The 13061-nt window shown below is 34.1% G+C and overlaps 1 protein-coding gene across 1 annotated transcript in view; it reads right to left on the bottom strand.

The window, feature by feature from the left end:
• Nadsyn (NAD synthetase) overlaps nucleotides 1-13061 on the bottom strand; it is a 370732-nt gene that overhangs the window by 59754 nt on the left and 297917 nt on the right. The window contains exon 16 of the mRNA XM_090382985.1: nucleotides 10396-10502. Coding sequence (XP_090239111.1) covers nucleotides 10396-10502 — 107 coding nt within the window. The remainder of the gene's footprint in view (nucleotides 1-10395; nucleotides 10503-13061) is intronic.

Below are 13061 nucleotides of genomic sequence, written 5' to 3'. Positions count from 1 at the left end.
ATAATTTTATGAAAACACATGAAATAAGCTGGGAAAAATGTATTGCCGTGTGCAGTGACAGAGCTAAATCAATGGTAGGAACAATAGCTAGTGCTGTTACACGAATTAAGAATGTTGCAATAAATTGTATCTCTAATCACTGCATTCTTCACAGATATACATTAGTTACAAAACAAATTCCAGCCATATTGAAATCAGTTTTAGAAGAAGCAGTTCAAATTATTAATTTTATAAAAAGTCGGGTGTTGCAATCACGGATTTTTAAAGCTTTGTGTGAAGATATGGGTAGTCTTCACACCAGTTTACTTCTACATACGGAAGTAAGGTGGTTATCACGATGTAGAATTCTTGGCAGATTTTTTGAATTGCGGAAAGAACTCTTAATGTACTTCACTGACGATAAACTTAAATTTAAGTTATCTGACAGATTATCAAACACATCATGGTTATTAAGATCTGCTTATTTAGCTGATATATTTGCAAAATTGAATGGTTCATGTGCGACTTTACAAGAAAAAGAAATTAATACTTTTCAAGTCAAAGATAGGTTGTTGTCGTTGTCACGTAAATTAGAATATTGGATATCAGCTGTGAAACAAAATATTCGACTGTTTACCAACTTTAAGTGAATTTCTCCAAGAATCTGAACTAGGCATAGATAACGAAATCCATAATGACATTAGAAGTCATCTTCACAGCTTACTTGAATCCCTAATTAAATATTTTCCAGATATTAAGAATGAAGATACGAATAATTGTTGGATACAAAACCCATTCAGAGTAAAAGAAAAACCAGAAGGATTTCTGCCAGAATAATATGAAAGTTTAATTGAAATTAGCTCAGATTCTAAATTAAAAGCTAAATTTGAAGCAGTTCCGATAACAACTTTCTGGTCTGATATATATGACGAATATACTTATTTATCAAAAAGGGCTATTTGGTTTTTGTTACCATTTACAACTACGTACATGTGTGAATCTGCCTTTTCGAAATTGATACAAAAACTAAATACCGCAGCAAACTAAATGCTGCACCAGATATGCAAATTTTATTATCCAATATTGAACTAAATTTTGAAAGGATATTAGAATCCAAAAAGCAAAAGCATACTTCTCATTAAACCTAGCTAAAGTTTTATCAAAGATTCTCACATTATGTGAAAAATATAAATATGAAACAAAGACAATTCATAAAAGGTAGTTTACTTATTACAGGAATTTTTTTTTTTTAATTTTTACTACATGTTAATGTTTTCTAGTTTTTAGGAATGAAATAAAATTGAATGTTAACTTTTAAAACTCTTACTTTTCAGTCACATTTATATAAATAAAAGTTTGTGAAAATGTATTGCATTTATTTCAGTTTTTTTTGTATTAAAACTTGTATCAAACGTGTTTTCAATAAATGCCACTGCCATAATTTTGTAAAACATTTTTATCCAAATATATATTTTTTAATATAATAACTATATATATAGTTAGGGTTCCATAATTTTTGAAACAGCGCATAGGGGCACCACGACAAAAAAAGTTTGGGAACCGCTGGCCTAGACTGATGATGGGACTACCATCTTAAGGCCTTCAGTCCTGCCTTGGCCTTGGACACACTTTGTCTGATCTCTCTGCATTGACCTGTCTGGCTAGGGAGGCCCTGCCAGTAGCTTAGCTGCTGCAGGTATAGCTTGCAGCTTCATTGAGGGTACTCAATCCCTTCCACCATGAAAAGGTGATCTGCTTGCTAAAGGCAAATTTACGCATACCTATTCTACAATTGTCTTTCCTCAATTTGAATTTATTCCCCACAGGTGAGTAATCTGAGCAAGAAGTATCCCATTAGCATTCAGTCTGCTCAATCTATTCAAGGCCTTATACACCTCAATTAGATCACCTCGCAGGTGCCTAGTCTCCAGAAGCTGCAATCTGCAGAACTTAAGGCTTTCTAATCCTTTGTTTCACTCACCAATTTTGGTGCCCTTCTTTGTATTCATTTCAGCAGCTCTACATCTTTCCTAAAATGAGGCGTCCAGACATGTATACAGTACTCAAGGTGTGGCTTAACCATTACCACTGTAGGGTCACCGTAGTCACCTTTATGAAAGCAAAAACCCTTCCTCTGACGGTTGTTACATCTTTAAGTAAATCCCACATCAGTACACTGTGATCACTGCCACCTAGTGGTTCCTTTAACTGCAGATTCTTAATGCGAATCACTGCTGATAATCAGATCAAGAGTATTACTCCCTCTGGTTGCCTCTCGAACGTGGAACATGTTGCTGTAGAAAACAGTCATCCAATAAATCCACAAAAGTCTAGCTAGTGTGTGAGTGATCAACCCAATATGTTATTATTATTTTTTTTTTTTTTTAGGAGCATTAGCAACTAAGGCCATATTGCTCCGGGGATATGCAGTGGTCATTCTCTGACCTTTCCGCATCCTCCGTATTTGGTGGTCACGGGCTTGAACCCCGGTCTAATCAAGAAGCGTGTGCTATGCACTGCTTCTGCTGCCCACCTGGCTACGGAGGCGCCTCCAGTCAATATCTGCGAAGTTAAAATCCCCCATTATAAGACATTCTGATTTACTGGCCCATTATTTTTCTGCACAATTGCTCATTATACTCATCAGATCCATTAGGCCAATAACACACACCTGCTCTTATTTTCCCTTCCCTAGTTCTAGTGATAGTAACAGTTTTAGATTTTTTTTGAAGTCACAAAGAACTTTGTCGGAAGCATATTTCATTTTAATCATAAAACATTGTTTATGTAAGATTATCAAGGAAAATTATCCTAATAAAAAAAAAAAAAAAAAAAGAGAAAGGGAATTAAAGTGGTCAAATAACTGCACATATAGGGTTGTTTCTTTAGAAAGATAAATAAGGTAAAAAGTTTAACAAACAGAACATAAACTTGGCACAAGCATTAACAGAGTGTAAAGTTGATTTTTCTCTTTTAAGTTTGTTCTGCTAAGTAAAATAAAATTTTTAAAAAGCTAGTACCTTTATTAACAATTCACTGCTGCTAAAAACCATAAACCTTAGTAAGTTTTAAAAGATTGCCTGTCTTACTGAAGAATTTTCAAAAAAGCTTAGAGTAACCCTTGCATTTTGAAAAATTGATATATTATCTTGTGTACAAAAGTCAAGTGAAAGCAAAGAGTAGTGTTGACTCTGAAAGCCAGATTAATCTTTTTATATTGCTTATTTCATATCTTGGTTAATTCCTTTAACAAACTGATAAAATAGAGGCCTATCCATAAATTGTCTGTGTAATTCATCTATAATAGGCTAGTTAACATGGACCAGTTTTGATATAGATTTTTGAGACAACTGAGCTGCATTGTGAAAAAAGCTAAAAATCCTTGTTTCACTGATGGGATTCAAACTTGGGCCTTTTCAATTGATGTGAGGGTCAACAGTAATCATATCCATTGTGCTACTCATGAGGGGAAATTACTCCAATTACTGATAATAATCACATGGGTGAACCCTGTGAACTGTTTAGTGCAATCTTCAAATGATTATAACTTGGGAGAATTCCAGATCCCAAACTTTTTATGCAACAAGTTTTATTTATATTTCACATTAGTAACTTAATGACTTGCCTGAAGGCTAGTATTAACAGCATCCTCTTTTTAAATACTGGGACACAAAGATCATTAGTTTCAAGTCAGCTGTTATGAGAGATGTACTCTGATTATAAAAGTATCTCATCTAAATTGCCCATGCCAATCAAGGTTAAATTCAATGTGGACTGCAATAAATCACCCATAAAGTTTCATTGGTTTTATAACCAGAATTTAGTTTTGGAATATCTTATTTTGCAGCGAACTTTGTTGTGGAAGAATCTCTTGACATCAATACTCATCTAATTCTTAGACAAGACTCTTGAAAGTGGTGCTAAGTTTAATTTCAAGAGAAAGACAATTAATTGTCTTGCATGAAATTCCACGTGGAAAAAAGATGAAGCAATTCAACAATTTGATTTGACTTGCTGAACTGCTTCAGGTTGATCTTGTGGATCTCAAGATGACTGACTTATCCTGTGCCATTTAAACTACTAAAGAAAATTCAAAGCTTGTTGTTACTGAACATTTTAAAGTTGTTGTTGAGATCACCACAAAAAATATGAATCCATGGCTTGATAAGCATGAAATAATGGATTTCCCATATCAGACATAACAAACTATGCTAGAAATCTTCTCAGAAAAGATCCTGGCTTTAAAGAAAGCAACTGGTGTAGAATGTTCTATATATATATTGTGAACTAACAAGCCAGTTCACAATGTGGATATTATTTAATGTCTAATACATTAGAAATACTCTTGTTTATTCAAAATGTCTACTAGAAGTTTTTAAAAGACTAGCAGAGACAAATGGCAGATTTAAATGCTCAAAATGTAATTTATTACTCCCTCAAGTCACTTGGCTTGGTCATCTAATTTTTGACTTGGCACCTCCTAAGAACATTAAGTAGATACGATGCTCCTCAGGCATGATTACTGTATATACTTGTGCATATAGTGTGAGTTTTTATGACCAAACTTTTATGCAAAAAGTAAGAGACTACACTATACATGCATAATATTTTTGAGAGTTTGTGCATTTTCATGGAACATTTTCGGTGAACGCAAACTATACCACATGCATGCATGCTCATGGTAGGCTAACCTTAACAGTAAGGTCCTTTATCATCATTTTTGTTGCTATATGAAAAGCAGAGCATAACATTTTTCATAAATACCAATTTAAATTCACAAATAATTGATACAAATGAAGATCACCAAGTTCCGACTTCCGACCCACCAGTACTGTTTAGTGTTTACATAATTCATGTGTTGCTTTTCCGATGGCTTTTTTGTTTTCTATAATTTCATATTCTTCATCTGCGTTCCTTTATTCTGTTTCTGTAAACCCATATTTTCTATCAAATGGATTCAAGAAGAAACAAATATACAGCCAGGCCTCGCATAATGCGAGGCCTGGTTCGATTAACGTGTTTTTCAGTTACCGCTATTTGAAAAAATTATACCACTTTTCACTTTACACGATGCAAATTTCCAGTTAACGCGATCTTTTTTTTTTTTTTTTATGCGCTAGTTGAAAAAGATTTGAATTGCGTGTTAAGCTTACCGCGCGTAGGACGGACAATAAACAAATGTTTGTCTGCTGCCTGCCTCAGTGTGTTCCATCAACCATTGGAAGAAGACGTGTTACTTGTTTGTCTCCCGCTAATAAAGTCAATGCAGACTTGCATTTAAAAATTTAAATTTTTAAATGAGCCAGATGAAAATGTTACTGTGAAGGAGATAACAGTAAAAGAACTAGATGAAATCTTTCGTATCGCAGAGAACCTCAAACAAAAGGTTTGAGGTTCTCTGCGATGTTTATTTCGCCAGGGCCCAAAGAAGATTGTTGTCAGCTATCGGAAATTGATTGATGAAAAGAGAAAGTCAACACTGTTCAAATATTTCCACAATAGTCATTTCTTCATTGTGTATTTTATGTCAGAGGTTACCAAACTTTCTCAGTTCATGGCGCCCTTAGTGTCTCAGTAATTTTTTCATGGCGCACCTAGACCAAAAGAAATACCTAACAGTTCCATTTATTAAGTAGTTAGGTCCAAACAACTTAATAAGAAATGCTGAAACTGTGAACTACCTCGAGCTAATAGTTCACGTGGTGTGTCCGACAGATGTCGAGTATCGCTCTGTTTCCCTCGAAAATTTAAAATATTCTGTGGCGCAGTTTGGGAACCGCTGTTTTATGCAATAAACATTTAATTCCATAATTATTTTCATTATCTTTTACGTTGTATACAGTTAAAAAGTTATTTAAAAGGTATTTTTAAAATTCTTTATAGACATTTCAGAAGGTCAAGGACCAACTATAATTTTTCCTATTGATTATTATATTTGATTAACGTGTTTCTGTTTTGCGCGATGCGCTCGTGGTACGAATTAATCGTGTTAATCGAGGCCAGCCTGTACTGCTAAGTTCGAGTTTAAAGTGATTGAGTATGCAGAAAAGATAAAACAATTGTGCAGCTGCAAGACAATTTAATACCACGAGGCATAATGTTAAGAACTAGAGGAAGCTGTCTACACAGCTTAGGCAAATGCCTAAGAACAAATGTGCAATTAGATGTAAAACTAATAGGTAGTCATAGTTGAAGATGAAGTAAATAAATTTGTCACTGAAGCTCAGCAGAATGGAAACAGTGTTTCTCATAGACAAATTTGGATCTTTGTCCTAAAAGTCTTTTTGTAGTCTGCAAAGAAAAAAGTATTTGTAGTCTAAAAGTCTTTTTGTAGTCAGCAAATGAACATTGCTGGTGTTCATTTTGAAGGCCAGTGTTGGTTGGTGATTTATGAAAGGATATGATCCTAGATTTATGAAAAGATGTGATCATAGATTTATAAAAAGATATGATCTCATCCTGTGATAGAAGACTAAGATTTCACAGTACCTCCACACAGAATTAGATGATAAAATAATTTCATTTCAGAAATTTATAATCCACAAGAAAGAAGAACTACTGACTGACATGTATTGGAAACGTGGATGAAACTCCAATGAATTTTTACATTCCAGTTGGCAAAACAGTGGACAAAATGGAAGGGGGGGGGAAGAATCAGCATTAGTGAGAACTGATCAAGAAAAATTAACTGATGAAGAATGGTAATTTTCTGGAGAAAGACATTACCAAAACAGAAATTCCCTAAAGGAGTAACCGTGCGTGCTCATGAGAAAGGTTGGATGGATGAACAACGCTTGAAAATGTGGCTGAAACAAGTGTGGTGTTCCTAACCAGGGGCACTGAGGAAAGAAAAAAAATCTGCTGGTTTGGGATATGTTTAAATGGCATCTGATGAATGGCATTGTTGCTCAAGTTAGATCCCAGAACACAGATATAGCAGTGATTTCTGGAGGTCTAACCAGCATTACGCAACCATTTAAACAAATCATCCAGTTGTTCCGATTTCCCATAGCAACCTTTTAAGGTTGCTATGGGAAATCGAAACAACTGGATGATTAAAAGTGAAGCGACATTTACAAAGAGGGGAAGCATTTGGGCTCTGACTCTAGTTTGTGAATGGGCTTTTGGACGTGGAGAAATATCAGACCAGAAACTGCAGCGTGTTCATTTTAAGAAATGTCGTATCTCCAATGCACTTGATGGGATAGAGGATGATTTCTTGTGGAATAATAATGACAGCGATGAAGTTGCTGATGATCCTATAACTAAAAATGCTCATGACCTGTATGATGATCAAGTTCAAGCAGAAAATTGGGACATGTTATTTGGTAATGAAGACAATGATGATCAAGTTTTTGTGAGAGGAATAAGACAGACTGTGTGTGTGTGTGTGTGTGTGTGTGTGTGTGTGTGTGTGTGTGCGCGCGTGTGTGTGTGCGTGCGTGCATGTGTTTTAAGTGTTTTTCTTACTATCAGATATTTTGGAGTGGCTTTGTAAAAAATCAGAAAATCTCTTACAACCTTTTATGCATTTGTTACAAAATATGTCCATGACCATACCCAATACTGAAATTTCCCACTACAGTAGGTTTATCAGTACTGCTCAAAAGCTGGTGTCAACATTATACATCAGCTATATGAATAAATCAGGATATATTTTTTTTTTTTTACCAAAAAATCAGGGGTTGCACTATATATGGAGTTGGCTTATACATGAATACATAAGATTTTTTTTATCACCATTTCATTCCCAATTGTTTTAAGATAATGCTTCACATAGATCTAAAAAAGGTGTAGAGTTTGTTTGGGAGCATCACATTCATTCTACTACTCAAACAAAAGTGCACAACTGCTCCTGTCCTAACTCATCCCCAGCTAGATAAACACCTTTTTTTTCCTTTCCTCCTATTTTAACTGATGCTTCTGGAAATGCAAAAACTGACATAATCCATAAAAATTTGGATGAGTAATTAAAACCAATAGCATCTATCAGCAAAAGATTGAATTCTGCTGAACAGAACTATTGGACACCAGCCCATACTGTAATATTTCCTTTAAGGAAAATAAAATATATATTTGTAAGTCAGCCCATCTATATCTGTTCTAATTCTAATTCTCAACCCATATCTACCCTGAACCAAATGAAGGATAAAAACCTTTTTTTTCCTTTCCTCCTATTTTAACTGATGCTTCTGGAAATGCAAAAACTGACATAATCCATAAAAATTTGGATGAGTAATTAAAACCAATAGCATCTATCAGCAAAAGATTGAATTCTGCTGAACAGAACTATTGGACACCAGCCCATACTGTAATATTTCCTTTAAGGAAAATAAAATATATATTTGTAAGTCAGCCCATCTATATCTGTTCTAATTCTCAACCCATATCTACCCTGAACCAAATGAAGGATAAAAACCAAAAGATGCTTAAGTGGACATTGAAATTCAGGAATAGAACAACATTCATTTTATGTTCCTGGTAAACAAAATATTGTGGCAGACTATTTATCAAGAAGTGACACAAAACTGGTAAATCAAGACATTCAGTTTATTGAATCTGTAAATAGTTTACCAGTTGAACAAACACATGTGCTACTAAATAGCAGGAGAATAGTTCAAAAACAGAGAACCACATTATATGATATGAGAGAAACTGATAATTCTACTCTAACACAAGCTGAAATTCAGTCTAATTCAATTTATTTAAGTCCCATAATCTGACAAATCTAAGTAGTATTATGTTTTATTTTGTTATTAATATATTTTATTAATAGACCCAAATGTATCTGTTGCAATAACTAAAATACATAAAGTATTTGTATTTTGTATATAGTGATATGGCAGATAAGTCAAGGTATATAAAAAAAAAATATTGAAGATGAAATTATGTATTTTTTTTTTTTTAAAAGGAGGGAGATCTGTAGAATGTCAATGCTTGAAGCATATAATTTTAAAATTCATTCCTTAAACTTTATTTCAGAGTTTGGATGAACTCTTATACTAGAGCATTAATGTTTAGAATTTTTGTCTAATCTGTACTTGGTACTTATATAACAATATATCTAATAAGTTTTAATAATGTGATGTTTATCACTTACATTCAATTTATAGCCAAAGCTTTACTCATGCTGCAGTTTGGTTAACACTAGGTAGAGGTACTCTAGACCATATGAAGAGAAGAGGAAAAACAGAAATGTAACATATGAAAAAGAAATAAATGGCAAATTTTAACAATTTTGTTAAGTGTCCAATAAAATAGCGAATGATCAAAGAGCATTGTATTTTGTCAGTGTTGAAGCTAAGAAGCCAAAATTGAGATACTGGTGAATTTTCAAAGTCAGTCTCTTTCAGCAGTTTTTGTAGGGCTGCTGATGAGGCTACAATAAAGAAACAGAGCACAATATAATAGCGAGTTTATCCAAAAGAAGACTGGGGCACCTGCCATGGCACACAAGTTACAGGTTTTCCCTGTCTCACAGATACACTCTGGAGTAGTGAAATTTTTTTAATCTGTTAAATCGACTCTGTAAAATCAAGCATTTACTTTACTTTAGCTTTTTTTTTTTTTTTTTTTTTTTTTAAAGCAGAGTTCTGCACTTATTTTATAAGGTAAAAGTAATAATAAGACAAAAGCAGAAAAGTCATTTAAAGGAAATACCATAATGGTTAAAAAAAATATAATTAGTAAAGAAATTCTTTTATTTAAAATAAAATTAAAAGGGATGCAGGGAAAATTATCCTAACTAAAAAAAAAATTAAAAGTTTTAATGTGATTGCAGACAATATTTTTTTAGAAAAATAAAGGTAAAGGAAAAAGGATAATCTGCATGACAATAACATTTGATAACTTACATTAGAGGTACTCATAAATAGCTTACTTCAGAAATAGCAACTGGAGTAAGCTATTTATGAATCTTAATGGAAGAAAAATAGCATTTCTAAGGATAGACTTTAGCCATGACACAAATGTAGAGGGCCAAAAACTGGATGTAAGTTACCATCACTGGACTTGTGTTAACAGCTACTTGCCATTTTTTATGGCATTATGAATAAAACAGATATCAATTCAAATGCTATTTTGAGATACAATGGAAGACTGGAAAAAGTAACATGCCTTTCTCAGGATTTCAATTTTTGTACATTGGTGATACGGCTTTCACGTGTTCACGGCAAAAGCTTCAAGCTAAGAAAGCTATAAACAGTCATTGTACATGGTTGGTATAGTCTCTTTCTGTATGTAGCTGGAAACATGATTGTAATTTTTGGAAAAATATAATTAAAAAGAAAAAAAATCTCTAAAATTTGTAATGACTACAAAATTCAGAAGATTAATACTGTCTTGCTCTTTTTCTTAAAAACAAAATTTGAAAGAAATGCAAAGAACTGCTCATATTTTAACCAAAAAATTACATACCCTTCATCCACATTTGCTGATCCCAAGACTAATAACCCACTAGAACGGCCCCGGACCCAAAGCATTAACTGGGCAAATAAATAAGCAATTACCATTCGAACTCGAGCCTGTAAAAACATGAAATATATTTGCATTATGTGAGAATAAATAATCACATATTTTATACAGAAACAAAGAAATTACCATATCATAAGTCAGAAAAAGATTTCTCACTCTTTTCTGTATATTTGTCTTTTTTTCTTTTTTTTTTTTGAAGCCAATCCTTTTGCTTCAATCTTTCAGGGTAACTAAAGCTGATGGGATGGCATGAAAGATGAAGGCGCATATGTGTAATGTCTGTGTGTTTTCACTGTGAAGAACATAAGAAGATTCGGTGAAAATTCAGTGTTCTGCTGGCAGATGAGAGCTTGAAGAACACTGGATGCACTTGAACAAATTAAAAACAAGAGGCCATCAATCATTCAGCTAACAACCAAATGCTAAGGCCTACATTGATGCATTAGACATCACAGCGCCCAAAGGCAGAAAACATCCCTGATATTTTTCTCATGCAGAAACAGCAATTATCAATGTGATTATGCCGTTCTTGCCAAACAATAGGAATAGAAACAGAAACAGCATAGTTTAAATTTTTGCAGTTAAATCCATATCCTCAGATTTGTGGTGCAGGTAATGCAGCACATATGTGGGGTTGAAGTTTTGTCCTGATCATCACTCTTACAACCACAGTATAAAGAACATGCACATTTAGAAATACTGTACATTTTCTTTCTCTGAGTTTTTGTTGTGAATCACACACACACGGCAGAAATTGTTATGGTGGCTCAGACACTTCCTTTGCTTCTGTTTAAACATTTCAACAATACAATGCAAAGCAAAACACATAGGAAACAAACATTATGCAACAGATATGCAGATAAACTGTACATATACTGTACAAAACTGCCTTTATGTTACCAAGAGAGAGAGAGAGAGAGAGAGAGAGAGAGAGAGAGAGAGAGAGAGAGAGAGAGAGAGAGAGGTGGGGGGAATGACAGAGAGGGTTGAAGAATATTTTAATCCTCTCAACATTACTGCCATCTATGAGCACAAACAAACAATATTATCTGTGAGTAATAACAACATATGTCATATGTACTTCCTTAAATTGTAGTAAGGTATACATACATATTATGGGTAAACCTAAAACTTGTATGTAAAAATTGAGATGTGATTTAAAATTTTAAGTTATTTTCTAAATATATGCATAAAAATTGATGCAAACAACTGATATATCAGATACTATGATGCAGTGACAAAGGAACTGGAATGCAAAAAATGATTTTGATATCATATACAGGTAGCCCTCGTTTTATTATTATTATTATTAGCCATATGGTGCAAGGAAGCCTGAGGCTTATGCTGCACCAGCCAAAAAAAAACATTTCCCTATTATCCTGAGAGAGAGAGAGAGAGAGAGAGAGAAAAGTAGAAAGGAATCACCAAGAAAGAGAAGACTGATGATATCCAGCTCAGGACCCTGGGTGTGCCAAGCCCATACTCACCAGATGTGAGCCCTTTTGCGCTGGTCCGATTTGTGCCGATTCACAATAGCGTAGATCACTAACCACAATGCCATTTTTATTTTTATTTATTTATTTTTGCAATTTTTTATAAATTGAAAGTTTCAAATTATAAGACAAATTTTATCAGCATCATACTGTGCTATGTATCGTGCATTGTTCATGTGATTTAGGACAATCTGAGCCAATCAGCAATTAGTGCATTCGTATCAGAGACTAGAAAGATTCCCGCCCTCAAAGTAACCACTTGTGGATGCGGGTAGTAAAGGTCCATGCAGTGAAGCATTCAGTTGGTTGCTGTTTACATTATTTACACGTGTTGGAAATTTATTACGCTAACATTTTTTTATTAATTGTGCTATTAATAAATTAAATAATAATAATAGTGATAGCCATGTGCAGTTTTTCCAATCATGTCATAAAGTTTTTAATTTAATAGAATAAAGACACGCCATGTCTGGTAAAAGTAGTTAACTGAATCCTAAAGCTCCTAATCCTAAATCCTACACTCAGGAAATAGAAAATGAAAAGGACCTGGGGTTGTGCACTCTGATATGAAGTTTTTTTAGCATGTCTCTGCATGTTTCTTCTGATTTCAAATACTTATTGAGTAAAATTTGTGAATGCCTTAAATAGAATTTCATCTATAATAAATTGATGTTCCTGTTCCCTTGGAAGGGGGCCAATTTCGGCTATTAACTCTGTTCTCTGGATTTCGTAGATTGTACAATTATAAAGAATGTGTGCCCAGTCTTCATTCTCACCACAGGTACAATCTGGGTCATCAGTCAACCATAAGGAAGTTAGTTTTGCCTTTAGGGAGCTGTGACCTGTCAACATGAAGGCTGAAAGAAAAAAAATTCTTTCAGCCTGCTGTTATTGGCTGTGTCAAGGGCTATCCCCAGAAATTCTGTGGATTTTCCCTTCCTGAGTCTATAATATAAGCCTCTTTTGGCTATTTCCAAATAAAGTGGGAGAATGCCAGCACCTGCAGTGCCGGTGTGCTCACAGTGAAACCTGCCCTGGTGATAGAAGTATCGTTCTCTGAATTGTCTCTAATTTGTTCCTGTTTCTGACTATGGCCGTGCAGGTAAGCCATGCGCT

This window comes from Mastigoproctus giganteus, chromosome 10 (genome assembly GCF_048544385.1).
Source record: "Mastigoproctus giganteus isolate SK-2022 chromosome 10, ASM4854438v1, whole genome shotgun sequence".
Taxonomy (NCBI): Eukaryota; Metazoa; Arthropoda; class Arachnida; order Uropygi; family Thelyphonidae; genus Mastigoproctus; species Mastigoproctus giganteus.
This window is presented reverse-complemented; position numbering and strand designations above follow the sequence as displayed.